Below are 27894 nucleotides of genomic sequence, written 5' to 3' on the forward strand. Positions count from 1 at the left end.
TTTGGTTAAACACTCTTGAAATGTCTTATAATTTAAGATGGAGGTAGTAGGAAACAAATACAGTAGTAGTATCGTTTAGCATAGAAACGGTCGGAAACCATCGCAAAAAGAAATTTAAATTATTTTTTTAGATTTTTTTATGGAAACAAGATCGAAATCGAAAATGGTATTGTTAAAAACGAATACAGCAATACAAAAAAGGTTATAATATCATCAGTATTCTTTTTGTAACGAACGATGAATTGTTAAAACTTAAAACAATAGAAACCGTAATCAGTCACATGTTTTTTTTTTTTGCAGTTTTCATTTTCATTTTTTTTCCAAAAGAAAAAACAGGATAAACACTTAAAAACAAGCTCACATAAACTATAGATTGAACTTTCCCAATATTCTTGTCTTAGATCTATAAACTCTTAAAGTGATCATCTGGTTCCTTCAATTTTTCAAATGATTCATTCTAATTTCACTCTACATCCAACCATAAACTTGAATTCACACTTTGGATGAAACACTCAAGGCCTTTGTTTTGCTCCCCATTGATCTATATATGTTGGAGTGGGTTTATGTTAGAGATTTCTTTATATGTGGATTAAGGTGGATACAAGAGTAGCCAAACAAATCCTAGAAACTGAAGGACCTAGATGACCGCTTTAAAAAGAAAAGATTCTGAAAAAAAAAAAGGCCTCGATGATTGGCTGTCAACTGGGCAATGGGCAGCCGTATTATCAGAGCATCATCATCCTCGCAATGACGACAAGTTGAGTAAGGCCGGCCACATCATGCAAACAGTGACAGCCAAAGGTACGTACTCCTGTTCCCATTCTAGTACTATTTCTTAATTATTATCTAGCCAGCCGCCCAGCCCAGGACCAGACGGCTTGGCCGGTTTGCCCTTGCCCGCGGTCAACCGACTGGAGGTCATGGTCATCAAGGTGCCACAGCCGCCGACCCAATCAATCACAGACAGCTGAGTCATCAGCCAACAACTCCTGTCCACTCTTATGTGCATATTGATATTAGCAGGCCAGACAGCTTCTCCACAAGTCACAAACTGAAGCTAAACACACAAGCTTTGAGAGTTTGAGTTGGCCATGTTCAGTTCTCACCTCTACCAGCAGCAGCTCGTCAGTTGAGACCCAGAGGCGCGGCCAGAGGTCAGTTCAGTAGCTTCTCTTCTGCTCTCTCACTGCGTGCAGCATGCCCTTCCACTTTGATACTTCGATTCAAGTTTCCTTAACGTTCCATGCTAATTCCCAGCAAAAAGGAAAAACACTCCCATCCGCCTGAAAATACACAAACAAAAAGGCAGCACTTAGATTCTTCTTTTGGTACCTTTCTTCGGTCTTAAAATTCGATTTCGTGTTGCTATCTATTTGTAGCTCGGTGCTCAACAAGGTTCTTATTGTCCCTGTTATGTTATGACTGGACAGGAATCAAGGCCCTGGACCTACCAATTATAGGTTCCTAGTAGTTTTGCTGTCAACAACCTAGGACCATAGATTTACTGAAGCTAGCACCTCAAAGACATGAACTGAATTAATTACTTCAGTTCCGGCACTCTGGAAAACAGCACCATGGACTGGAGAGAACAAGTGTTCAACATCCACGAACAAAAACCCCCAAAGCAGCTGCTAACAAGTCCTCCATTCGGTGGCAACACCAGCAGCAGCAGCAGCAGCCAAGCATCATGGAAGCAGATCCCTCCGAACCCTTATCAAGTTAGGCGAAAGAAGATAAAGTTCATCTGCAGCTTTGGCGGCGCGTTCTTACCAAGGCCAAGTGACGGGGAGCTCCGGTACGTTGGTGGCGAGAGGCATCTGGTTCGGATTGACCGGGACGTGTCGTGGCGCGAGCTGATCTGCAAGACAACAAAGCTAATCAGGCAGGATCACACGATCAAGTACCATCTCCCAGGGGAGCAACTGAACATGCTCATTTCCATCACCTCCGACGATGACCTTCGCAACATGGTTGATGAGTGCATTGTGCTGGAAGCAAGCAGAGAGAGACTTACCATGTACCTTTTCTCCACGAACGAGGACGAGCACGGTGTGCACTTCCTTGTTAAGCGCTCATCATCCGAGGCGGAAAAGGAAGCGCAATTCATTGCTCTCGTCAATGGACTCACTGCACCAATTGTGGCATCAAGAATGCACAGCCTTGGCAGCACGTCAGCCAGTGATCTAGATCAGATGATACTTGGTGCCAAAGAGGATAGATTGCCGGCAAGCATGGAAGAGGAATATTCAAAGCACATCAAAGGCAAGCCCTCGCAAAGGATGGTTGTAGAACCACCAAAAACATTGAGTGGACCGCTGGTGAAGACAATTCCAGCTCCAAAATTCCTGACACGGAAGGCCAGAAAAGATAACGCACAAAACAGGGAAGGCAACCTGATGACCTCTGGCAGAAATGTTCACTTTGGTCCATCTGTGCCATCTGAATCCATACATGCAGCTACGAGAGGGACCGGTAGTGATCAGGCTGTCTCAAGACATCAGCCAGAACTGAAGCGAACTACTACAACCATAACTGGAAAGGGCCATCAAACTACAGGATCTCTGGGAGAAGAGCTGCTGATACCACTAGACAACAGCAATGTGAACATTTCATCATCTAATTCTAGTCCAACACCCCATACAAATCGATCTGTGTTTGACACACTTGAATCGTCATCAAGGGGCTCCCAGAAAACAGTGAATCAAGAAACAAGCTCTGACAATAACAAGATGAGACCAGAAAGGAATAGCACCCAGGAAGAAGGTATATCTCATTCAGCAGCAGCAGCAGCAGAACCACCAAGGAATAACAACTTCCTATTGCATAATAAGACAGAGATACCAGAACATAGTCCTGGGTCTGCTTCTCCTATGCACTGCCATGATGATATGGACATCAGTTCAAACTTGCATACTATGGAGAAGTCAGTTGCAACCAACAGCATGAAGCAGCAACAACCTGCAGTTCCTAATACGTGTGGTAACACTCCAGAGAAAGATCATCCATCCAAGCCTCCCAGCAATAGCAGTGAAACATCTTCAGACAAGACAACTGAGCTGAAACCAAATACTCTAGTGCGTGCTTTAAGCGAGAGACAACAAGAACGACCCAATGAACAATCGTCAAAAATGATCAAGTCTCGGTCAGTCGGTGCTAATAGTCCTCAGATCATAATTCTGTCACAAGAAGCTAAAGACAACATCGCACCGTTGATCTCAAAGCATGAAGTACATCCCCCACATTTCTTTTTATATGCTAATTTGAAAATATTACCTTGCTGCATAACTTAAAAATATTTTTTCCCTGGTAGGAACATGAAACCAAGAACAGTGAACAAGATAGTTTGAAAAATGCAGAGTTGGGCAGAGGTCTTACAAGTAATGTCCAGGTTTGTACTCAACTTCTGTAATATGTAACATAGCCACTTGAAGCTCAGGAAAAATAACTGAAAGGATAAAAAAACAGGTAAAAATGATAATTTGTAAAACAAGATTTAATGAGCGCATACAATGGAAAGAGTTTATCAGCAAATATCCAAGGACATTCCTAGCTTTCCACACTAAATAGAAATCATGCGGTACTTTTTCCTGAAATATGGTGACATGTATGGCAGATAATAAGCAATGAGGACCTCGAAGATCTCCGTGAGATGGGATCCGGTGCATTCGGAATGGTTTTCCATGGAAAATGGAAGGGGAGTGACGTTGCTATTAAACGGATAAAGAATAGCTGCTTTATGTTACCATCATCTCAAGCAGATAAGCTGGTAAGCCTCTATAATTCACCAGCATTTTTTGAGGGCACAGCCGGTCTTGTCCATAGTCAGTTTAAGAGGTATAACCTATAGGTTTGTACTCTAAGTAATCAAACCCTGTATCATGTTATGTACTGATGTTTCATATTGTTATCTGATGAACCAAGAAATAACAGATCACTGATTCCATTCTCCTCTAAACAACCTAAACTGCATGTTATTGGACATGAACCATACAGGACAAGCAGTCAGCTGCTATGTTTGGCCGCAAATATTAGCTAATATGGGATCAAAGCAACAACTGTAGCAGCCACAGAGTTATTATCTTGATACAGGATTCAGAATCAGATATTTTATATAGAAATTACTCTCACTAAATGTTAATCAAAAGAACACAAGGACTGTTGCTTTATCCATCATAAGAAATACAACATGTGCAAACATGCAGATTACAGAATTTTGGAGAGAAGCAGCCATCATCTCGAAACTTCACCACCCAAACATTCTGGCATTTTATGGAGTTGTAAATAACGGACCTGGGGCAACATTAGCTACTGTAACAGAATTCATGGTCAATGGATCTCTCAAGAAAGTCCTCCTTCGCAAGGACAAGTATCTTGATTGGCGCAAACGGATAATGCTTGCAATGGATGCAGCCATTGGGATGGAGTACTTGCACTCCAAGGACATTGTCCACTTTGATTTGAAATGTGATAACTTGCTAGTGAATGTTAAGGATCCATCTCGTCCCATTTGCAAGGTAAGTTACAACACAACTCAGTAAAATTTGTTTCATCTCAAATTCTAAATGCATTGCTGACAAAAGATAAGTTCAGTATGGTATGAAAGCTGAAATTTAGCATAAAGCTGGAGTTGATGCACATAACAGAGAATCAATTACTACAGGTTGCTGATTTTGGCTTATCGAAGATGAAACAAGCCACCCTTGTTTCTGGTGGAATGAGAGGAACACTTCCATGGATGGCCCCGGAGTTGCTGACAATGAGTGGCACTAAAGTATCTGAAAAGGTACTGTTCTGAATCTTTGATATAGTTAGCCTAACAGCAAGAAATCACCAAAATTTAAGTTTCCCAGTGCAAAGTTGCAGACAGAAATAATAAGGTGAATTGCTTGGTTCCTACTTGGACGTTCTTTTTTCTAATTGCTAGACCAAATACATGTTTTTTTGTGTTGGCACAGATTGATGTCTATTCTTTTGGCATTGTAATGTGGGAAATTCTCACGGGCGAGGATCCATATGATGGCATGCACTATGGAGGAGTGATAGGTATGTTAAGATGAAACCTTCCTTCTGAACAAGGACACCATACCTTTGTTGCTGACAGCATCCTATGTATGAGTATGAGTGATTTGCTTGACGCAAATTTAAAATATGGACTTTCAAAGCAACTTGATGTCACACAGGCCACAACCACAGCATTCAATGTGGACAACAGCTATTGATTTCACACAACTAGAAGCTTTTTGAAAGTTTTTATATGCCACTTGCTATCTCATTTCATAGATTACTGATGCTCACATTATCACACAACCAAAGGAATAGCATATATCCATTATATTATATCCATAAAGCCAGAACGACGCATTAACACTCCCTCATATAAATTTCCTCTCACTCCATTCTATATTTCACTTGACTGAGAAGCCCAGGTAGGTGAAATGTTGTGCCTTGACCAGTTTGATTTCCAAAATCATCTAAGTTATCATAAAGAACTTCCAGGGAATATTTTTGTCTGGGTTGTCAATGATGCCAAAGATAGCTTGGATTATGTCCTAGTTTTTAGGAGTCAACTAACTTGCCAGTTCCAGGCCTAGTGTTGAAAACTAGCAACCTTATTGCCATTGCTGGATTCAAGAAATTGAATGAGACAATATACAACTTTGCATATTTTTCTGGATGCATTCCCATACAGATAATGATGGTGTCTAAGGATACAGAATCATGTACCATACCTTTTGTCTGCTTCAGTAACAGCAACTGCTGATCTGTGGCATGCAGGGGGTATTTTGAGCAACACACTACGACCACCAGTGCCAACTTCATGTGACCCAGAATGGAGGAAACTGATGGAGCAATGCTGGTCAACTGAACCTGAGAGAAGGCCTACCTTCACCGAAGTTGCATCTCGTCTCCGTGCCATCCTAGAAGCAAGCCAGAGAGAATCTCCACGTTAATAATCTGCATGGACAACACTCTGCATCTGTACATATTACCTCCCAGAGCAAGACACAGTCATGGACATTTGTTCTAGAACTGGTACCAAGTCTCAGCATGAAAATGTAAACCCCAGTTTCCCCAAAGTTAACTATGGGCAGTGTACATTGATTTGGCATCCCCATGTACTGAATTTGAAATGATGCTGCGTTGTTACTTTTCGTTTTTCATTTTTGAAATTCTGCAAAGCAACTTGATGTCCCACAGGACACAGCCAAAGCATTCTATGTCTGAACAGGAACTACACAAGTAGGGGCTTTTTGAAAGTTTGTATATGCCACTGGCCATCTCATTTCATAGATTACTGATATTCACATTATCACACAACCAAAGGACTAGCATATATCTATTATATCCATAAAGCCAGAATAATGAATTAACATTCCCTCGTATAAATTTTCCCTCACCCCAATCTATATTTCACTTGACCGAGAAGCCTAGGTAGGTGAAATATTGTGCCTTGACCAGTTTGATCTCCAAAATCATCAAAGGTATCATAAAGAACTTCCAGGGAATACTTTTGTCTGGGTTGTCAATGGTACCAAAGATAGCTTGGATTCTGGCCAAATCTGTCCTAGTTTTTAGCAATCAACTAACAGGCCTACAGTTGAAAACCAGCACCCTTAGTGAAGTTGCAGGATTCAAGAAATTGATTGAGACAATATAAAGCTTTGCATATTCTTCTGGATGCATTCTCATACGGATAATGATGGTGTCCAAGGATACAGAATCATGTGCCAGACCTTTTGTCTGCTCCAGTAACAGCAACAGAACCAAGCTTTGCTGATGAAAAATCTATATAAGTTCTTTAACAAACATGATACTCCCTGGGTCAAGCTGATCTGGGAGAAGCATTACTCAAATGGCAAATTGCCAAGTCACACTAGGAAGGGGTCTTTTTGGTGGAGGGATATTCTAAAACTTCTATCTCAGTTCAAAACTATTTTTTTTTTTTGAATTTTCACCGGGGGGATTACTCCCACCTGAATATATTCAAAAGGGCCCAAAAAGGCAGATTTACAGAAGTTTACAAAAGTTTTGAAGAGGAAAAAACAACAGCAACAACAACCGCCGCACCGAACGCCCTAGCGCTAGGGCGAGAAGTGGCAGAGCCACAGATAAACAAGGAAGCAGTAGGACGACGCGGAGACTACTACATCGGAACAAATGAGCTCTTCGACGATGCCTCCAGGGGGGAATGACGCCGTAACGTAATCATCGTCATCCAAGCCGAAGCTTGGCAAGGATTTCTCCTGAGCCATATGTCGATGAGAAGTAGTTGCAAGGCTCTTCAGTGACGTCTTCAAGAAGGAGAATCTCGTCGTTGGCTCAAAAAACTTGAGCTGAGCTTTCGCCCAGAGCCGTTGCCAAGGCCTCCAAAGACCCACCCGCGACCGAGGTGGTAGCCGGCCGCCTCCACACCATGCAGAGCCTTTCGGACTCGCCCGCGATGATGGTAGGAGCGCCCGACAAACGTCAACCGCCTCCGCTCAGCGCGGAGCCATACCGGACTCGCCCGCGACGAGCGGAGGCACGCAAAAGCGTTCTCGCCTAAACAGAGGGGGTGTCGGCCGCCGCCACACCGCGCGGAGCCGCTCCCGGACTCGCCCGCGGCGGTGGGAGGCGCGCGCCGACAAGGATCCCCAAACGTGCCGGTCGCCGCCACACCGCGCGGAGCCACATCTGGACTCGCCCGCGACGGAGGGAGGCGCGCACCGGCAAGCAAACGTCCTGACGAGGGGAGGAGCCGGTCGCCACCACACCACACAGAGCCATTGCTGGACTCGCCCGTGAGATGGGAGGCGCGCACCGGCAATCCAACGAGCTTGCCGAGGTCGACGCTGTCGCGGTGACCACACTGCGTTGTGCCTTCCCGAGGAGAAGGCGGAAGGCGCCCACGAACACGGAGCCCCGCCGCCAGCAAGCCCGCGGCCAAACCTCGCAGACGTGCCGCAGTTGGCCCCTGCACAAACGCGAAGGGCACACTGCCCCACTGCCGGCACGCCAGCAGCCGAACCGTGTGCCCCGCGATGCTGCAGGACCACCCAGAGGGGTCAGAGAAGCCCAAAGTCCGCCGCCTCGCACGGTCGTTCAAGGATCCGCCGGTGGTGAAGGAGAACGACACGTCGACGGCACCGTGTCGCGCAAATCGCGGGGCCCACTTCGGCGCGGCCTCGCAGGCCGCGGCGAAGGCGCGCGCAGCGAGCAGAGGGACGCCGCTGCTGCCGGACCCTGAGCCGTAGCCGCCGGCGAGGAGAGCGGGGAGCCGCGCGGCAAGGCCCGCGTGCGGGGAGGCACCTATAGTTGGAAATGGTGACAGTGTGCTCTTTTGGACTGATCCCTGGAAGGAGAACCCCATTTGCTCTTCTGTCCCTGAGCTGTATACATTTGTGAAAAATGGCAAGCACACCATGCAAAAGGTTATAAATAGCCCTGATTTTACTAGTCTGCTGCAATTGCCCATATCTCAGATTGCCTTCACTCAGCTGCAGAGGGTGAATGCTTTGATTGAGTCAGTAGAGCTTACTGAAAACCCAGATAAGTGGATTCAGAGGGGAGGATCTGAACAGTATTCTGCTAAAATGGCCTATAGGGCACTCTGTGGGCATTCTGACATTCATTCTGCCTTTAAGTGGCTCTGGAAGTGCAGAGTTCAGCCAAAGCACAAGGTGATTTTTTGGCTTATGATTAAGGACAGGTTGAGTACTATGAATATGTTGAGAAGGAAGCATATGGAATTAGAATCGTATTATTGTGCTCTTTGTAATGAATTAATAGAGGAGACATCTCATCACCTGTTTGTGGACTGTGCTTTTGCTAGAATGTGTTGGGACATCATTGGGATTCAAATTACAGCTGATTCTCACTTCCCTGAATTGACTGCCATGATGAGAACTCAGCTAAACTCTTGCTTCTTTATGGAGTCGATCATCCTTTTGTGCTGGACGATTTGGACTGCAAAGAATGATCTTGTATTCAGGGGACAAGGTAGAAATAAAGATAACTGTAGCAGAGTTTTCTTCAAAGAGCTTGGTTTACTCAAGCACAGATTGAAGCAAGGCCAGGAGAATCAGTTTCAAGCATGGATACAAAATCTGGAATCTTTAGCTGCTTGAAGCAGATTTTTTCCTTTCCTTTTTTGTATCCTAGTTTACTCATTGTTTTTTAGCTGTTTCTTTTTGCCTGTAAGACTTTTTGCTCTTAATAAATCCCTGTAGGGGCTTCGGCCCCTCCAGTTCCTTCAAAAAAAAAAAACAGCAACTGCTGATGCGTGGTATGCAGGGGGTATTTTAAGCAAAGCACTATGGCCACCAGTGCCAACTTCTTATAACCCGGAATGGAGGAAACTGATGGAGCAATGCTGGTCAACTGAACCTGAGAGACGGCCTTCCTTCACTGAAGTTGCATCTCATCTCCGTGCCATCCTAGAAGCAAGCCACAGGGAATCTCCAAGTTAATAATCTGCATGGACAACACCCTCCCATCTGTAAATGGATATTTGTTCTGAAACTGGTATCAAGTCTCACCATGAAAATGTAAACCCCAGTTTCCCCAAAGTTAAATACGGGCAGTGTACATTGATTTGGCACCCCCATGTACTGAATTTGAATGCTGCTGTGTTGTTACTTTAGAAGAAAAAGAAAAAAAAAAGTTGTGTTGTTACTTAACCTGAAGATCCAAATGAGACTAGAACTTTCACAAATATGTGCCTATTCTTTTATAATATATGCTTCTCTAAAATCAATAGGCAGTCGATTCCTGCAGAGGAACAAAACAAAATATATCGAAGCAGCAGAACTGAAGTCATGCACCTGCCACCCAAAGAAGCGGGGCTTGCTGAAAAGCGCATCAACGACTCCGGCGTTTCGTCGAGCATCTCGAGAGCGGGAAAAAATGCCATCGACCTGGCACTGACCATGACCCCGGCCACTAGTGCCTCGCCTCCGACCACGACCACGGCCAGCTCGGTGCCGGTGGCGACCCACCTGACTTGGCACCGTGGGAGTTTCTGCTCCAAAATCCAAACTATGGATTTGCGTGCAAAATGCAGGAGCGGAGGAGCTGGTGCGCCGTACGTTGTGGGTAGTGATCCGTGGATCCGTTGGAGGAGGAAAAAAAATCTTCTTTACTTTGTCTCTTCCAGCGGCGGTGGCGAGGCCACCGGAGACGAAGGAACAGGCTACAGCCGGCGGTGCGGCGCGGAGAGGAGCGGGAGCGCGGCTGGAAGGGCGCCCACATCAGAGCAGCATCAGCCATCAGGTGGTGCTGGCCGCCGGGACCGTTCGCCACTGCACGGAGAGGTACGGTGCCCCAGCGCAAAGATGGCCGCCCAGTCGACCAGCATGTACGCGGACCAGACCAAAGTTGTCCAGGCGACGCCGAGAACTCCGCCGTCACGACGAGCGTCACCGGCATCGTGCATTACCAACGCGGGAACCATGTTCTTCCATAGCTCCACCGGATCGGACACGGATCCTGTGCAGAAGCAGCGGGTTTTCACACTGCAGGATATGCAGTGGCCACATTCTAACGGGGAACGGTAGGATTAGAGATCTTCTTTTTCCCCTCCTTTCCTCATCTCACCTTTTACTCAAAAGAATGCAAAATAATACTGTAATTCAAAGGCTTATACCACTGTAAAGTAGCCGATCACGTATGGAGCAGAGCAGAACACATGCCCATATACAGATCATATTCAAAATCAGAGTTTGCTGAATTGCCAGCCATACAAAACACGTGCCCACATACTGAACATATTGGATCTCTTTTGGTCCAGGTTACTAATTCATTGTTTTTTTAGATAAAGGATATTTTATATCCGGCTTCATCTATCGACTGATAGAATCAGGCCAATTATTACAAAGTTTGAGTCCACCGGCCAACATACCGCTAAAAAAAGTCGAACTTAAAATAAAAACAATTGGAATAAAACTGACTAAAAAGAGGCAATAGATCTAGTTGACAGTCATCCATTGGAATTGAAGAACTTCAAAGCTGACATCTCAAGATATCGCCCCGTTGAAATCAGCTCATTCCGTAGATCCTCACACCGCTGCAATTGTGCCCACTGTCGAAGCCAATGAGTTCCTCTGAAAAGAACCTGCAAAAAAGATTTTGGTCTACTTTTATCAAAAATCACCTCGTTTCTTGTTAACCACACAGTCCAGCTAAGCGCCGCCACTGCTATCAATAACAATGAGTTTAGGTTTTTATTACCCCTTTTGGACCATCTATTAAAAAGGTCAGATAAACTTAAGGGATGAGATATGCCAAACAACATATGTACCGCTCGCCACAGAAATTTAGCATAAAAACAATCCAAAAAAAGATATCGAATGGTTTCTGGAAGGTGATAGAAGGCACACGTCGTGTCACCGATCCAGTGTCGCCTAACAAGGTTATCCTTAGTTAATATGACACCTTTTTTTAGATACCACAGAAAAAATTTTATTTTTGTGGGAACTTTAATTTGCCAAATATCTTGTGAGACTGTAATCCCATTGTTAATTAACGCAGCGTACATGGATTTTACAGAGAAGCTGCCAGATGAATGTAATGCCCAGACAAAAATATCCCTTTCTTCATGTAAGTCCAATTCCTGTACAAAATTGAGTCCCTTAGGTTTGCCCCCACTAAATTTCGGCGAAAAGAAATATTTAATGGGGATGAACTAAGTACTTGTGCCACAGAGTCTTGTTTTCTTCTTACAATATTGAACAACGCTGGGAATCTATGTTTTAGAGGTTTATTTCCCATCCAGGTGTCAAACCAGAATCGGATTTGTGACCCGTCTTTGACCTTGAATGAGCCAAAACCCATGAAGGTGTCTTTAACGTTCATCAAGCTTCTCCAAAAATGTAAGTCTCTATGTTTTTTAACACAACTCCCTAGGGTCTTATCTTTTATGTATTTATTTCTTAAAAGCTCCTGCCACAAATCATCCTCATTCAACAATTTGAATAACCATTTACTCAACAAACATTTATTTTGGATGTCTAAATTTTGAATACCTAGTCCACCTTGTATTTTAGGCTGGCATAATAGTTCCCACTTGGCTAGTCTATATTTACGCTTATGTTGGTCGTTTTGCCAGTAGAAGCGTGATCTAAAACAGTCAATTTTTTCTAGCACTCCTCTTGGAAGTTCGAATAAAGACATCATAAACATCGGTAAACTAGAAAGCACCGAGTTTATTAAGATTAAACGCCCCCCGACTGAAAGCGTTTTACCTTTCTAACCACTGAGTCTCTTTTCAATTTGCTTCTCGATTATTTGCCAATCTTTGCTTTTTAATTTCCTAGTATGCATCGGAAGATCAAGATATCGAAAGGGGAACTTCCCAACTCTACATCTAAACAGTTGCGAATAGAACACTTCATAATCTTTTGCTTTACCAAAACAAAAGATTTCACTTTTGTGAAAGTTTATTTTGAGTCCTGATAGTTGTTCGAAAGTACTCAGAATTAATTTCATATTTATCGCTTTCTGAACATCATGACTCATAAAAATCACCGTATCATCCGCATACTGTAGGATAGACAAGCCATCTTGAATAAGGTGGGGAATAACCCCTTCAACTTGTCTGATTCCTTTGCTCTAGAAATTATTACAGCCAACATATCCGCTACTATATTAAATAAAATTGGTGACATTGGATCCCCTGTCGCAGGCCTTTTTTTTGTTTGGAAATAAGGACCCAGTTGATCAACTCTACATATATTTTAATCTAAATTGAAGCTTCTTTTTTTACCTAGAACCTTAATACAAAATCTGAACACAAAAAGCATATAGCACTGTTACTACCTTCATAAAGGGCATACAAAATCTGAACAGAAAAGCATATACAAAATAGAGAATAACTACCAAAATCTGTCAGCCATTCAGCAGTATTTTTCTCTCATAACAAATCAACCAACAGTACTTTCTGTCATGACTTATGAGCCAAACGAACAAGACGGACAGAAAAAGTACGGCTTAGGCCTTGTTTAGATCCAAAAACTTTTTTGGATTTTTGACACTATAGCATTTTTGTTTGTATTTGAGAATTATTGTCCAACCATGGACTACCTTGGCTCAAAAGATTCGTCTCGCAAATTATAGATAAACTTTGTAACTAGTTATCTTTTTTTTTATCTATACTTAATGTTTCATACATGTGCCATAAAATTCAAGGTGACGAGAAATCTTAAATTTTTTTTGATTTTTGGGTGGAACTGATAAGGCCTTATAAGACAAATGAACAGAGCCCAAGATCCTAATCCTACCGTTCCCCATTAGGGCCTTGTTTAGTTCCCAAAAAATTTTGCAGAATTTTTCAGATTCCCTGTCATATCAAATCTTTAGACGCATGCATAAAGTATTAAATATAGACGAAAATAAAAATTAATTGCACAGTTTGGTCGGAATTGACGAGACGAATCTTTTGAGTCTAATTAGTATATGATTGGATAATATTTGTCAAATACAAATATAAATGGTATTATTTCTATTTTGCAAAAATTTTTGGAACTAAACAAGGCCTAGATAAAGAGCTCAGATGTGGCCACTGCATATCTTGCAACGTGAATATCCACTGCACAGGTTTTGTGTCCCACTAGCACTGCCCTGCCTGAGCCTGAGTAGATAAAGCCAGCCAAGGCACTTCCGCGCTGCGCGTGCACGCGCTCTACCAGCGACTTCACCTCTCCTCTATTCCCTTGTGTGCAAAATAACGGCTAAATTTTTTTAATAATTATAAGAAAAAAACATTATTAAATATCAATATATAATCTCGAACGAACAAGTGTCTTTCTAGGCTCAACCCAATCCAATCACTTTTTTCTTTTTCTCGTCATACACACTTTCTGCCTACTCTACCACAACTACTACCACCGTACTGCATGCAAGTAGTGCAATGCAGTGGTGCTATGGTCTCAAATTATTATTGTGCCTTGTTAAAAGCTACTACTACTATCTCTTTTTCTCCGTGCCAAAGATGTTAAAAGTAACCTAACTTTTCATGTCAAGAAAAAAGGGTGTTGCATGATTGCATCTCTTAGAAAGCACGAGAGATGTTTTGATAATTGGATTCTGCCTACTGACACTGTACAACTTGAGTTTAGATGAAAGAACAAGAGACGTTTGGATCATATAATGTATTATTTCTAGACATTCTACTTGGTTGTATATGCCTGCTATGTCCCAAAAAAAAAAGGAGCAGGGGCATGATGGACAGTGGATTTTTAGAATCTGGTCGTTACTCCTTGGTCATGGTACTCTAGAATCTGGTTTAGGGCCTGTTAGGTTCATTAGACTAAGGGAGTGTTTAGTTCCTCTTTCATTCAAAAAATTGAATTTTGGTTCATCGTTGTTGCATAATGGAACTAAACACGTGCAAAAAAATTTGGTAAAAGGTAGCTATTCTTCATTCTGGATTTTTGCCTTGAGAGGAAAAAAACCTCAAAAGAGCTTCAAAAGGCCCTAATAAGGACAATAAATTCTACATTTTGGATGGAACTGAATATAACTTTGAAAAATTTAGCTTTTTGCATTTCATCATTCCAAAGTAGTTGGTATTTTACATTTTTATATTCCATGAAAAACTAAACATGCCCTAAAAACTATAATCCGTCGTTGGATAATATATAAATGAATTATTTTTTTAACGAATTAATCTGTATTATTTTTTGTTAGATTATGAATAGTTCATATTTAGGTCTTCTATTTACCATCCAAAATACGGACTAAAATTTAATTTAGTCTGTCCAAACACGCTATTTGAAGACCAAAAGAATTCCTTGGCTCCTAGATCCTTGCTGTAACTTAGCACAAATCGATTGCAAGCTGGAATGGATGCATACGGAGACCCAAAGAATTCCTTGTTGTACCCATTATTTATAGTTAAAGTTTAAAATATTTAACTTAAGACAACTTCACTCAAAACGATATCATTTAAGAACCCAAAGGGAGTAAATATGTACTATCACTAGGATTTGTTATCATAATAGGGAGTAAATTTGTACTATCACTAGGATTTGTTTCCATAATATATTTGTATTATATTAACCCATATGTAAAGCGCAGTAGAAAACCAATGCACCTATAATGGTCAAAACGCCTTATGGTTTGGAACGAACTTTTTTAATAATAAATATTTTTGAGTATATTTGTATTGTATAATAATAATAATAATAATAATAATAATAATAATAATAATAATAATAATAATAATAATAATAATAATAATAATAATAATAATAATAATAATAATAATAATAATAATAATAATATTGATACTACTCTCTCCATTCTAATTATAATTTATAAGACGTCTTCATGTTTTAGATATACACGGATTTTTGCTATATATTTAGATTATATAAGTAGTAATACACTAGGTTAATGCCCATACGTTGTTACGGTTTTAAAATCCACATACTTTATGTTTCTTTCATAATTTTTAGTTGTAGAGATAAATATTCATTAATAAAATTTTATCTAAATATATCCATGTGTGATCTTATTTTGAAGAATTTGTTATGAGAAATTTAATGGTGCAATCGGAATTTAATTTATATCTTCGGTTTAAAAGTTATGACTTTTTTAAATTCGCTAAAATAATTTTACATGTATGAGTGAGTGGGCCTAGGTTGATGGGATAGCCTATCATGGCTAAAAGGGATGGGAGTTGTGGCTTCACCATGAGTGGTGGATGGGTCCTTTTTATAATTTTTAGTTGTAGAGAAGAGAAGTACAGGTACAATATTAATTTTTGGAGATAAATAACTAGTAGTATGATGACTAGATTTTGTTGCTAGTAGTATATTTATTCTTGAGATCGTCGTCTAGTATATCTGCACTTGGGCCTTGTTTAGTTCCAAAACATTTTGCAAAATCGACACTGTAGCTTTTTTCGTTTGTATTTGACAAATATTGTCCACTCATGGACTAACTAGACTTAAAAGATTCGTCTCGTCAATTTCGACCAAACTGTGCAATTAGTTTTTATTTTTGTCTATATTTAATACTTCATGCATGTGTCTAAAGATTCGATGTGACGGGGAATCTGAAAAATTTTGCAAAATTTTTTGGGAACTAAACAAGGCCTTGGGAAAGAGGAGGCGCGCATTAATTACACTTAATTAATTAGTGAATCTAGCAGTAGGCTGTGACAGCCAACAATCAGAAGTAACCTCCGCCGCAAACCTGTGGCTGCTGCCGGTGGCCTAGAGCGGCATCGAGGAACGGAACGGAACGGGACGCGGGTGACGGGAATCACACTCCAAACGCTCGCGCTAGCCCACTGCTGCTGACTGCACTCTGACCTGACTGACGCACGCACGCACGCAACCTCTCGCAGTCACGCACAGCTGCACACGCGACGCAATCCGAGGAAGAGGAGGCCGAGGTGGTGGCCGCGTGGACGGCGCCGGACGGGGAGGGGAGGGGAGGGGAGGGCTGCTGCTGCAGCGCAGTGTGGCCAGTCAAGCTAGAGTGGACTTTGGGGTGTGGACAGGAGGACACACCGCAGCATCCATCCCGCACGCGCGTCCCTTCTTCCCTTTCCCTGCCCTGCTTCGCTTTCAACCAACCTCGCTCACTCCACTCCACTCCCCTCCCACTCTCCATCATCACCGCCACAAACCCCCCTGCCTGCCTGCCTGCTGCGCCGCTCTCCCTCCCTCCATCCACGGCACAAGGACCACAACGCCGCCTGCATCGCATCGGCATGCCGCCGTCGAACCCGCATTGCTCCCCTCTCTCCTCCTCCTCGTCCGCCGCCACCGCAGCCGTGTGACGCACTCCCTTCCCGCGTGCCAGACCAGCCCCCACCGAATCCGAATCCATGGCACCCAAGCGCGTCCCTCTCCTCTTCCTCCTCCTCCTCCTCGTCCTGCCGCCAGCGCTCGTCCCGCAGTCCCGCGCAGCCGCCGACCCGGACCCGGCGCCGTGCCACCCGGACGACCTCCGCGCGCTGCTTGCCTTCGCCGGGAACCTCACCTCCGCGGGCGCCCTCCACTGGCCCTCCACCACCTCCTCTTCCCCCAGCTGCTGCGCGTGGGACGGCGTCTCCTGCGACACCGGCGGCCGCGTGTCCGCACTGCGCCTCCCGTCGCGAGGCCTCGCGGGCGCGCTCCCGTACCCGTCCCTCACCGCGCTCCCGTTCCTCCGTGACCTCGACCTCAGCCGGAACGCGCTCACGGGCGCCGTCGCCGCCGTCCTCGCCGCCTTGCCGGGGACTCTCCGCGCCGCCAACCTCTCCTCCAACCTGCTCCACGGCGGGCTCCTCCTGGGGCCAGCGCCTCCCCTCCTCCTCCTCCCGCGCCACCTCGACGCCCTCGACGCCAGCAACAACTCCATCTCGGGCCCCCTCGCGCCCGACCTCTGCGCCGGCGCGCCCAAGCTCCGGGTACTCGACCTCTCCGCCAACCGCCTCACCGGCGCGCTCCCATCCTCCACCACACCGCCGCCCTGCGCCGCCACGCTGCGGGAGGTCAACCTCGCGTCCAACGCGTTCACGGGCGACCTACCCGCCGCGCTCTTCGACCTCACCGCCCTCCGCAAGCTCTCCCTCGCCGCCAACCGCCTCACCGGGCACCTCACGCCTCGCCTCGCCGACCTGAAAAGCCTCACCTTTCTGGATTTGTCCGGGAACCGCTTCTCCGGCGACCTCCCCGACGCGTTCGGCGGCCTCACGTCGCTCGAGAACTTGGCCGCGCACTCCAACGCCTTCACGGGCTCGCTGCCGCCGTCGCTGTCGCGGCTGTCGTCTCTCCGTGTTCTTGACCTCCGGAACAACTCCCTCTCCGGTCCGGTCGCTGCCGTCAACTTCTCCGGGATGCCGGCGCTTGCTTCCGTCGACCTTGCCACGAACCAGCTCAACGGCACGCTCCCGGTCAGCCTCGCCGGGTGCAGAGAGCTCAAGTCGCTCAGCCTCGCCAGGAACAGGCTGACGGGCGAGTTGCCGCAGGATTACAGCCGGCTTGTCTCGCTGTCCATGCTCTCGCTGTCCAACAACAGCCTCCACAACATCTCGGGGGCGCTTGGCGTGCTCGGTGCCTGCAAGAACCTCACTACGCTGATCCTCACCCAGAATTTCGTCGGCGAGGAGCTGCCGGACAATGGCGTTGGTGGGTTCGGCGGCTTGGAGGTGCTGGCCCTTGGTGATTGTGCTCTCAGGGGAAAGGTTCCGAAATGGCTGACTCGATGCAAGAAGCTGGAGGTGCTTGATCTGTCATGGAACCAATTGGTTGGCACCATCCCGTCATGGATTGGCGAGTTTGAGTACTTGAGCTACTTGGATCTCTCCAACAATACCTTGGTTGGTGAGATTCCAAAGAGCTTGACGCAGCTCAAGAGCCTTGTCGCTGTCACGCAGTCACCGGGTATGGCGTTTACTGGCATGCCATTGTATGTCAAGCATAACAGAAGCATTAGTGGCCGGCAGTATAACCAGCTCTCAAACTTCCCGCCGTCGCTGATCCTGAACAACAACCGCCTGAACGGGACTATCTGGCCTGAGTTTGGAAACCTGAGGGAGCTGCATGTCCTGGATCTGAGCACTAATTTCATTTCTGGGAGCATTCCTGATTCGCTGTCGAGGATGGAGAATCTGGAGGTTCTTGACCTTTCATCCAATAATCTCAGCGGTGAGATTCCATCATCCCTCACAGAGCTCACCTTCTTGTCCAAGTTCAGTGTGGCTCACAATCACTTGACGGGGCAGATTCCAAATGGAGGGCAGTTCCTGACGTTCTCCAACTCGAGCTTTGATGGTAATCCTGCTTTGTGTAGATCAAGTTCCTGCAACCCAATTCTGTCGAGTGGAACTCCTAGCGACATGGACGTAAAACCTGCTGCATCAAGTATCAGGAACAGGAGAAACAAAATACTTGGGGTGGCGATTTGTATTGGTCTGGCCCTTGCAGTATTTTTAGCTGTTATTTTGGTGAACATGTCAAAGAGGGAGGTCACTGCTATTGATTATGAAGATACCGAGGGCTCCAGTCATGAATTGTATGACACTTACTCAAAGCCAGTGCTGTTCTTTCAGAATTCCACGGTGAAGGAGCTAACTGTCAGTGACCTTGTCAGATCGACAAATAACTTTGATCAAGCCAACATAATAGGCTGTGGTGGATTCGGTCTGGTGTACAAGGCTTATCTCCCCGATGGAACAAAGGCGGCAGTGAAGAGGCTCTCTGGTGACTGTGGGCAGATGGAGAGGGAGTTCCGTGCTGAGGTGGAAGCACTGTCACAGGCTCAACACAAAAACCTTGTAACCCTCAAGGGGTACTGCCGCTATGGAAATGATAGGCTGTTGATCTACTCTTACATGGAGAATGGTAGCCTGGACTACTGGCTGCATGAGAGGTCAGATGGCGGTTATATGCTGAAATGGGAATCAAGGCTCAGAATTGCCCAGGGGTCAGCCAGGGGGCTGGCATACTTGCACAAGGTTTGCGAGCCCAACATCATCCATCGAGACGTGAAGTCCAGCAACATTCTTCTCAACGAAAATTTCGAAGCGTGCCTGGCTGATTTCGGGCTAGCAAGGCTGATACAGCCATACGACACTCATGTGACTACCGATCTGGTTGGTACCTTGGGTTACATCCCACCAGAGTACAGTCAAGCGGTGATTGCCACTCCAAAAGGGGATGTCTTCAGCTTTGGTGTAGTCTTGCTTGAACTGCTCACGGGTAGGCGCCCTGTGGATGTGTCCAAGTTCAAAGGTTCCAGGGATTTGATCTCCTGGGTTCTTCAGATGAAGTCTGAGAAGAAGGAAGAGCAGATTTTTGACAGCCTGATATGGAGCAAGACGCATGAGAAGCAGCTGTTGTCTGTCCTCGAGACGGCGTGCAAGTGCATCAGCACTGATCCTCGGCAGCGGCCATCGATTGAACAAGTTGTGAGCTGTCTTGACAACGTGTGATCATCATCATACCGTGCTGATTGCCAGTTTCTTCATTTTTTTAATCAATCAAAGGCTAGGAGGTATTGATATGAGAGAAGAACAGAGTAGAAAAGCAGTCTGAGTAAATTCAGACAATGCAGGTGCAGGCTGGGCATGGTGTCGTGCTACTGCTATTATATAGCTAACCAGAAAATAACTTGGGTCTGGTTTTCGTTCTCAGTAACTCAGGGTTGTGTAAAAGTTATAAATAAATAAATTTCCAAATCAACCAATGTTTTTATGAGCTGATGTGCCTCAAATGGTTTGGCCTGTGAATACAAAACTGAACTTCATCATCAAGACAGTGATGTTTTCGCCGTGAAAATTTTTCAGTTGTGTGATGGCGCACTTCTTATCTTTTCTAGAAAAATGAATCTGTGTTGTGGTCTATTGGATACTTTCAAATACTGAGAGTATACCTGACAAATAATCTTCTTCCTAATGCAGTTTGTCATCCCAGCTTAAGACATTGAGTCATGCTGCTGCTTTCTGGCTGCTATTTGTAGAGTCAGTCAGCACTCAGCAACTCAATCTTTTATAGAAAATCAATTTACAAAGTTATAAATAAATCCCCAAATCAACCAATGTTTTTATGAGCTGCTGTGCCTTAAATGGTTTCTCCTGCGAATACTGAATTTCATCATCTCAGGGCAGTGATGTTTTCGCCTTCAAAATTTTCAGTTGTGTGATGGCACACTTATATCTTGTATATAGAAAAACTGAATCTGAGCTGTGGTTGACTGATTTGTTGTGAGAGAAAAATACTGTTCGCTTGAACTTATCAGCTGTCCAAATAACAGTACTTGACAAATAATCTTCTTCCCCATGCAGAATGTCATCCCTGCTTTGAGTCATGCTGCTGCTTTCTTTTTCTGGCTGCTATTTACAGAGTCAGTCAGTCAGTCAGTCAGTCTTGCCCTTGTTGCAGAAGTACAAGATGCAGAGATGAAGGATCGAACAGAGAGTAGAAAAGCAATCTTACGGTCACATCGAATCTTGCGGCATATGTATGGAGCATTAAATATATATAAAAATAAAAATTAATTGTACAGTTTGTTTGTAAATCGTGAGATGAATCTTTTGAGCCTAGTTACTCTATGATTGGACAATGTTTGTCAAATAAAAACGAAAATACTACAGTGCTCTAACCCAAAAACTTTTGGGAACTAAACAAGGCCTAAATAAATTCAGATGATGCAGATGAAACTAAACTAAATTAAAACAAAATACACGACTAGCCTCCCACTGCCTGTCTGCTGGTGATCGCTTTTGACTATAATTTTCAGACTGAGTAAGCTCCGGCAACATTGTTATCATTCTACTGTCAAGCTGCATGAAGCTGACTGTTTATTACTTACTCCAGTATAAACGTGTCCTTGGAGAGGCAATTTTATCGATCATCTTTTTATTCTAGACTGTGCTATCAGTATCAAGCTGCTCTGCATCTGCATCTGCAAGGAACATAGCAGCATACTCAAACAATAGTCGACTATAAAGAATTTAGAGATATGCTAAACCGTCAATAATCATGCGCCTCATCAAAGCTGCTGTTCATCTCTCGCCGTAGGTCCGAAGGAGGCAGAGCCACAAGGCAATGGTGGAAGCAAGCACAGGTGACGAGCAGCAGCCAAGCCCAGAGCGGTAAGTAGTTTCATCCTCCATTCTGCAGAAACTGCAAGTTCCCATCGGCTCTTATATATTTTTAAAGGCAATCCTACGGTACATCATTCACTTGCTAGCAGTGGTGGACCCAGAAACAGACCAAGAGATGGGCTAAATAACATAGCTAAATTTTTTTTTTGCTTGCTCAATCCGATACACTAATAAATATAGCTAAAATTGATAATTCAATATTGATTTAAAGTGCTCAAAAGCAAAGATTCATAAAATAAACATAAAAAAATACCAAATACATGAAGTCTTTTATAAAAAAAAATCTGTTAAAAATTTTTGAGCCCAAGAGGGGGGCTGCAGCCACCCCAGCCCCCTTGAGTCCGCCAATGTTTACTAGGAGCGAGGTAATACCTCAAATAAATTAAATCTGACGAGCCTTTGGTTTTGAATCAAATTAATTAACTAATTAATCTCATACACATGCAAACATGTCACGTTGGCACACATGCAAATTAAATCACATCCATGCAAATTCAATTCACATGTAAAATTACATGTTAACCAAAATATATCAAGTCCAAAGTTGCAAACATGCATTATATTAATCAAATCTAGAAAAAAAGAGGGATTTTATATCTAAACTTTCCTAATTTATCCTACATTACAAAATAAAGAATCAAATAAACATATATGAGATAAACATCGGATCAAAATAAAATAAATGAGCAAAGCCCTGCTTTTAATTCTACTAGCTAGATTGTACTGCTACATGAGCAGCATTGAGCTGCTGCTGCTGCCTGCCGCCTGGATGTGGATCTGGAGCTGTAACTGCAGGGAACCTAACAACAAACTCATACAATATTCGGCTATAGAGATATGCTAAACCGTCAATAACCGCCTCAGCACAGCTGCTGCTGTCTCGCCGTGGTTCGCCGCCGCCGCTGCCGCCATAGGTCCGAAGGAGGCAGAGCCAGAAGGCAATGGTGGAAGCAACGAGTAGTCCGAGAAGGTAAACCAAGGCGACGAGCAGCGGCCATGGCTGGCCAAGCACCACAACTCCGATGGAGATCAACAAGAGGAGGATGCCGATCCCCTCGTAGCCGACCTTGTGGAGAATTTCCCACGCGGCGTAGGGCATCCGCGGCGCGGAGAAGCCCAGGTGGCCACCCGCCGCATGCACCACCGCCATGTAGACGGATAGTAGGTCTCCAACCGCAACCGGTAGGAAGCGCAGGTCGCCGCCGGCGTCGTGGTCGTCGTGACATAGTACGTGGTAGGTCGTACCTGCCGCATAGAAGATGAGAATGGACGGCAGAAGGACAAGCTTCATCCACAGGATAATACTGCCCACCCCGCCGTTTTCCTCGATCGTCTTACAATTCGTCGTCGAACCAGACGACGAGATCATCGCCATTACCAACTGAATAGCACGGGGTACGGGCATCGTCAGCAGGGGTACTGCTTCTTCATCCTGACTAATGGTTGTGCTGCCGTCGGCCGGCGCCGCCATGATTATATTTTTTTGATACCTAGCTAGCTCCGATCGATGATCCGATCCCGGCTCAAGGTAGGTAGGTATCTCTGTATATATATTTTTATTGGCCGGCGGCCCATCAGATCAGGGAAGTGAAGTTTGATCAGATCCCGGCTCCAGTGAAGTTTCGATCCATATATTCAGGGAGGCCGGTGCCCGGTGATACATACGATCGATCGAGGACTATCCATGCATGCGCACGCGTCGCCCGGCAGATGTAACAGCTTTTTTTTTTTTTCTTTTTTTCGTACTTGTCCAACAACGTTTGACCTAAATCCAACTGAACAACAATATCATCCGTATATTTTTTTTTTGAGACTCTATCACTCTGTCATATTATGCTATATGTGGCATCATCAGTTCTCAAAATAGGCCATTGACATATATGGGCAACTCCGAACTACCCAGCTATATGACATCAATTCTCAAAGGAAAAAGTATACTTTTTCTCCTTTAATTTTCACAAAAGTTCGTTTTTTCTCTCTCAACTTCAAACCGGACAAACTACCTCTCTCAACTTTTCAAACTGTGCATTTTACTTTTCTAGAGCGGTTTTGAAGACGGTTTTGCTACAGTGAATGGCAACTTTGCTACAGTAACAATGGTTTTGTCTTTTTCCTTTTTTAATTATTTCAGCTGAATCTTTGAAAAATCATAGTAAATCATAGAAAAAATTATAAAATAGAAAATCTAATTTAGTTAGACTCCACATAAGTAGATCTACCCAATGAATATATAATATGATATGCTTTAGTACAAAGTTTTTGCTATAAAGATTTTCTTTTTTCTTTTTTTATTTACTTGGTTGAATCTTTAAAAAATTATAGTAAATCACAGAAAAAACTAATTTTATTAGAGTCCACATAAGTGATATTTTACACAAATTTTTGAATAATACAAGTGGTCAAATTTGATGTTAAAAAAGTCAAACGGCTTATAGTTTTGGGATGGATTGAGTATATACTAAGTTTACAAACACGGTTTAAATTCAGGTAATTCGGGTATTAGGTTCATGTACCCGATTTACCCATTTTACCTGAAATTTGTAGAGGAAGACTACATGCTATTTTAGTATTAATTTGTCATTGATTGATCACTATTATGTAATGTTTTTTTTTGAAGCTAACCTTGACCTTGCCACTCTTGTCTTTCCTTACAATGTAGTGAGCATTGAAGGCAAATGGTCTTGCATGCTTGGGCAAGGGTGGTGGTAGTGGTGCCTTACACTCATGAGCAAAGTGTCCTTCTTGACCACATTCAAAGCATCTCTTTGGCTTTGACTTACTTGGTTGATCATGAGTGGCTAGAGACTTGATGAGTTTTGTTTGATGAGCCTTGTAGCCAATCCCACTCTTGTCCATCTTCATGACAGTGTTCATGAAAAGCTCACTTTGAAGGTCTTTCCCCTTAGTGAACTTGGCTAACCCCCCATGGTTAGATGTTCCTTCTCTTTCTTGAGCTTGTTGTTCTCTTGAGTTAGCTTCTTGATGATTGGGTCATTGTTGCTAGCTAACTCATCCAAGATGAATGTCTCATCTTCTTCTTGCTTGTCATACATCAAACCAAGCTTGAGATATTGATTTTCTTCCTTGAGCAACTTGTTCTCATATGCAAGCTTCTTGTCTTGATCAAGTGACTCAATCACAATGGTCTTGTGCTTGGCTTGTTCTTGCAACTCTTTATTGAGCATGACAATTTCATCCTTGAGCTTGATAGTGTCCTCATAGCTCTCGGCCACTACTACTTTCTTGCCCTTGCAATCAACACATTTGCTTGTGCTCTCCACAAGTAAGTCATCACAAGATGTGGCTACATCAAGCTTAGCAACATTGTTAGTAGCAACATGTGTTTCATCAATTGCAAGTTCATAAGCAATCTCAAGGTTGTCATAGTTTGCTTTTAGAGTTGTTAGTTCTTCTTTCATTGCTCTATATCTAGTGATAAGCTCATCATGAACACTCTCAAGTTTATCATGTTTTTCTTTGAGCTCTTTTAGAGAGAGTTTGAGCTCCTTGAGCTTAGTGGTCATGATCTCATTTTGGTCTCTAAGCTCATCACTAGACTTAAGCTTTGCTAGAAGTGTTTCATTTTCAAGTTCAAGCTTTTCATTTTCACTTCTAGTTTTTCTTATGACTTTTGTGTACTTGTTAAGCAATTTTACAAGTTCATCATAAGAAGGTGATTCGTATTCACTATCACTTTCACTACTCTCATCCTCACTTTGTACCTTTCGGTCACCCTTAGCCATGAGGCATAGGTGTGTAGAGGATGTAGATGGTGGTGAAGATGATGGTGATGGAGCATCGATGGCAATGGCGGCAACCTTCTCATCATCACTTTCATTGCCGGATGAGTCACCACTTGAGCTCTCAATGTCGGTGAGCCAATCACCAACAATATAAGCCTTGCCAATTTTCTTCTTGTAGTGCTCCTTCTTCTTGCCACCTTTCTTCTTGTATTGCTTCTTCTCATTCTTGTCATCATCACTTGAGTCATCTTGCTCTTTGTTCTTCTTCTTGTATTTGTCCTTCTTGGGCTTTGGACATTGGTGAGCAAGATGACCAAGTTCACCACAATTGTAGCAATCCATCTCGGAGATGGGCTTTCTCTTGCTACTTGTGAAGAACTTCTTCTTCTTGGAGTCGAAGTTGACTCCATTCTTGTTGAGCTTCTTCAACATCTTGGTGGTTCTTCTCACCAAGAGGGCAATAGATGCATCATCATCACTTGAAGTTGATGACTCAACTTCAATCTTCTTGGCTTTGCCCTTGTGAGAAGCTTTGAGAGCCAAGTCCTTCTTCTCCTTCTTGGCCGATGAGGAGCCATCTTGGGGGTTCATGTGCATGTACATCTCATGAGCATTGATCTTCCCCAATATGGTGGTTGGTGTAGCGGTGGAAAGATCCCCTTGATGAAGTACCGTTACTATGTGCCCATATTTCTCAATGGGAAGCACACATAGTATCTTCCTTGCTACATCCGCCGCACTCATTTGAGTGAGCCCAAGTCCATTTAGCTCCTCTACAATGACATTCAAGCGAGAATACATTTCATTAGCATTTTCTTTAGGAAGCATCTCAAATGTATTAAGCTTGTTCATCACTAAGTGATAGCATTCCTCGCGTTCACTCTTTGATCCCTCATGGAGCGCACAAAGTTCCTTCCAAAGTTCATGGGCGGTTTTGTGGCTCCGAACGCGGTTGAACACCTCTTTGCAAAGGCCTCTAAAGATGTGGTTTTTGGCCTTCGCATTCCACTTCTCGTTTTCTTGCTCTTGTGGAGTAAGAGCGGCGTCTTTTGCCGGAGGGGTAAACCCTTCGGTCGCGGCTTTTAGGCACTTTACATCGCATGCCTCAAGGTATGACTCCATCCGTATTTTCCAATACGGGAAGTCATCCCCATCGAACATGGGTGGCGGTCCATCCCCGTTAGACATCTTTTCTCTAGGCGGTAAAGCCTAAATAATGAGCACTAGGCTCCGATACCAATTGAAAGGATCAAGATGCCCAAGAGGGGGGGGGGTGAATTGGGCTTCTCTAAAAATTTAAGCAACCTATAAGCTCTAATTCAACCCCTTGTGCCTAGTGTGACCTAGAGAGCTACCGGATAAGAAGTTTTGCAACCTAGTTCCAATCCTATTCTAGCATGGCAATTCTAAGAATGTAAAAGCACAAAGTAAATGCTAGAATATAAAGGAGTAGTGGAAGAAAGTGCTCCGCGATGTTTTGCCGAGGTATCGGAGAGTCGCCACTCTCCACTAGTCCTCGTTGGAGCACCCGCGCAAGGGTCTTGCTCCCCCTTGATCCGCGCAAGGACCAAGTGCTCTCTACGGGCTGATTCTTCGACACTCCGTCGCGGTGAATCGCCCAAAACCGCTCACAACCTTGACACGAGCCGCCCACAAGAACTCCGGGCGGTCTTCGTGCCTCCAATCACCACCGAACCGTCTAGGTGATGGCGATCACCAAGAGTAACAAGCAAAGAACTCTCACTTGACCCAAACAAGGCTCTAGAGAGTGGTGGATGCACACTTGACTCTTGGAACTCACTAGAGAAGGATTCACTCAAGAAATCACTTAAATCTCAATCCTCTCTAGGCTCTTTGCAACTCTCTTGCTCCACAACAAGTTTCTCTGATGTTCAAATGGGCAAGAGAGCTCTCATGGACGAGGTGGAGGAGTATAAATACTATCCACCAAGTCCAAAGGTCGGCCAACCGTTTTTCACTGAAAACGGGGTCACCGGACGCACATTATGTTGCACCGGACGCACTGCACCGAGCGTCCGGTGCTTCATAACGACTAACTGTACTTCTCTCTGACAGGTCACCGGACGCTAACTTCCAGCGTCCGGTGCACCGTCCGGTGCTCGGGGGAACTTTACAAGCTCCCTCGCATGGGACCGGACGCTACCCGGCGCGTCCGGTGCTAGCGTCCGGTGCTCAGGGAAGGCTTGCAACCTCCCTGGGTATGGGACCGGACGCTACCCGGTGCGTCCGGTGCCTAACCATAAGCACGACACAGTTCCAACGGCTAAGGACCTCACCGGACGCACTCATAGAGCGCCCGGTGCCCCTTTGGGCACCCAAACAACGTCGAAACGCGATCGCTCCAAAACGACGTTGGTTCCTCTCGATCTAAGGACTACCTCTGAGCTGCCTAGTGCTAGGTTTACCAAGTGTGCACCACACCTAAACCTAAAGCCTTGCCTAAGTCAAGCTACTAGATCAAAGCCCCTCTTAATAGTACGGTCAAAGGAAAACAAAGACCTAAACTACTCTAAGTGCCCTTCTTCACCATATGGCACTTAGACCTAGTCT

The 27894-nt window shown here is 44.3% G+C and overlaps 3 protein-coding genes across 10 annotated transcripts; 2 read left to right on the forward strand and 1 right to left on the reverse strand.

The window, feature by feature from the left end:
- Positions 899–6183, forward strand: LOC8054509 (dual specificity protein kinase shkD). Of its 3 annotated transcripts, XM_021454958.1 has the most exons (9): positions 899–1154; positions 1258–1328; positions 1431–3227; positions 3311–3388; positions 3614–3766; positions 4203–4514; positions 4661–4783; positions 4956–5043; positions 5776–6183. In XM_021454958.1, exons 3-9 carry the CDS (start codon positions 1575–1577, stop codon positions 5949–5951), a joined length of 2583 nt encoding a protein of 860 aa, XP_021310633.1. In that variant the 5' UTR covers positions 899–1154; positions 1258–1328; positions 1431–1574; the 3' UTR covers positions 5952–6183. The 3 variants fall into 3 exon arrangements, with proteins under 3 accessions (XP_021310633.1, XP_021310632.1, XP_002459216.2); XM_021454957.1 differs by lacking the exon at positions 1258–1328 and having other exon boundaries at positions 1380–3227; XM_002459171.2 differs by lacking the exon at positions 1258–1328 and having other exon boundaries at positions 5776–6149.
- LOC110433183 lies at positions 6354–10726 on the reverse strand. Of its 6 annotated transcripts, none has more exons than XM_021454964.1 (3): positions 9804–10726; positions 9367–9416; positions 6354–8946 (listed from the first exon to the last, which is right to left on the reverse strand). In XM_021454964.1, the coding sequence occupies exon 3, from the start codon at positions 8453–8455 to the stop codon at positions 7295–7297; it is 1161 nt and encodes a 386-aa protein (XP_021310639.1). In that variant the 5' UTR covers positions 8456–8946; positions 9367–9416; positions 9804–10726; the 3' UTR covers positions 6354–7294. The 6 variants fall into 6 exon arrangements, with proteins under 6 accessions (XP_021310639.1, XP_021310637.1, XP_021310638.1 ...); XM_021454962.1 differs by having other exon boundaries at positions 9367–9453; XM_021454963.1 differs by adding an exon at positions 9519–9617 and having other exon boundaries at positions 6354–9416.
- LOC8081598 (phytosulfokine receptor 2) lies at positions 16596–20171 on the forward strand. Its single transcript, XM_002459173.2, has one exon. It carries the CDS (start codon positions 16817–16819, stop codon positions 19904–19906), a length of 3090 nt encoding a protein of 1029 aa, XP_002459218.2. The 5' UTR covers positions 16596–16816; the 3' UTR covers positions 19907–20171.

This window comes from Sorghum bicolor, chromosome 2 (genome assembly GCF_000003195.3).
Source record: "Sorghum bicolor cultivar BTx623 chromosome 2, Sorghum_bicolor_NCBIv3, whole genome shotgun sequence".
In the NCBI taxonomy this organism is placed as follows: Eukaryota; Viridiplantae; Streptophyta; class Magnoliopsida; order Poales; family Poaceae; genus Sorghum; species Sorghum bicolor.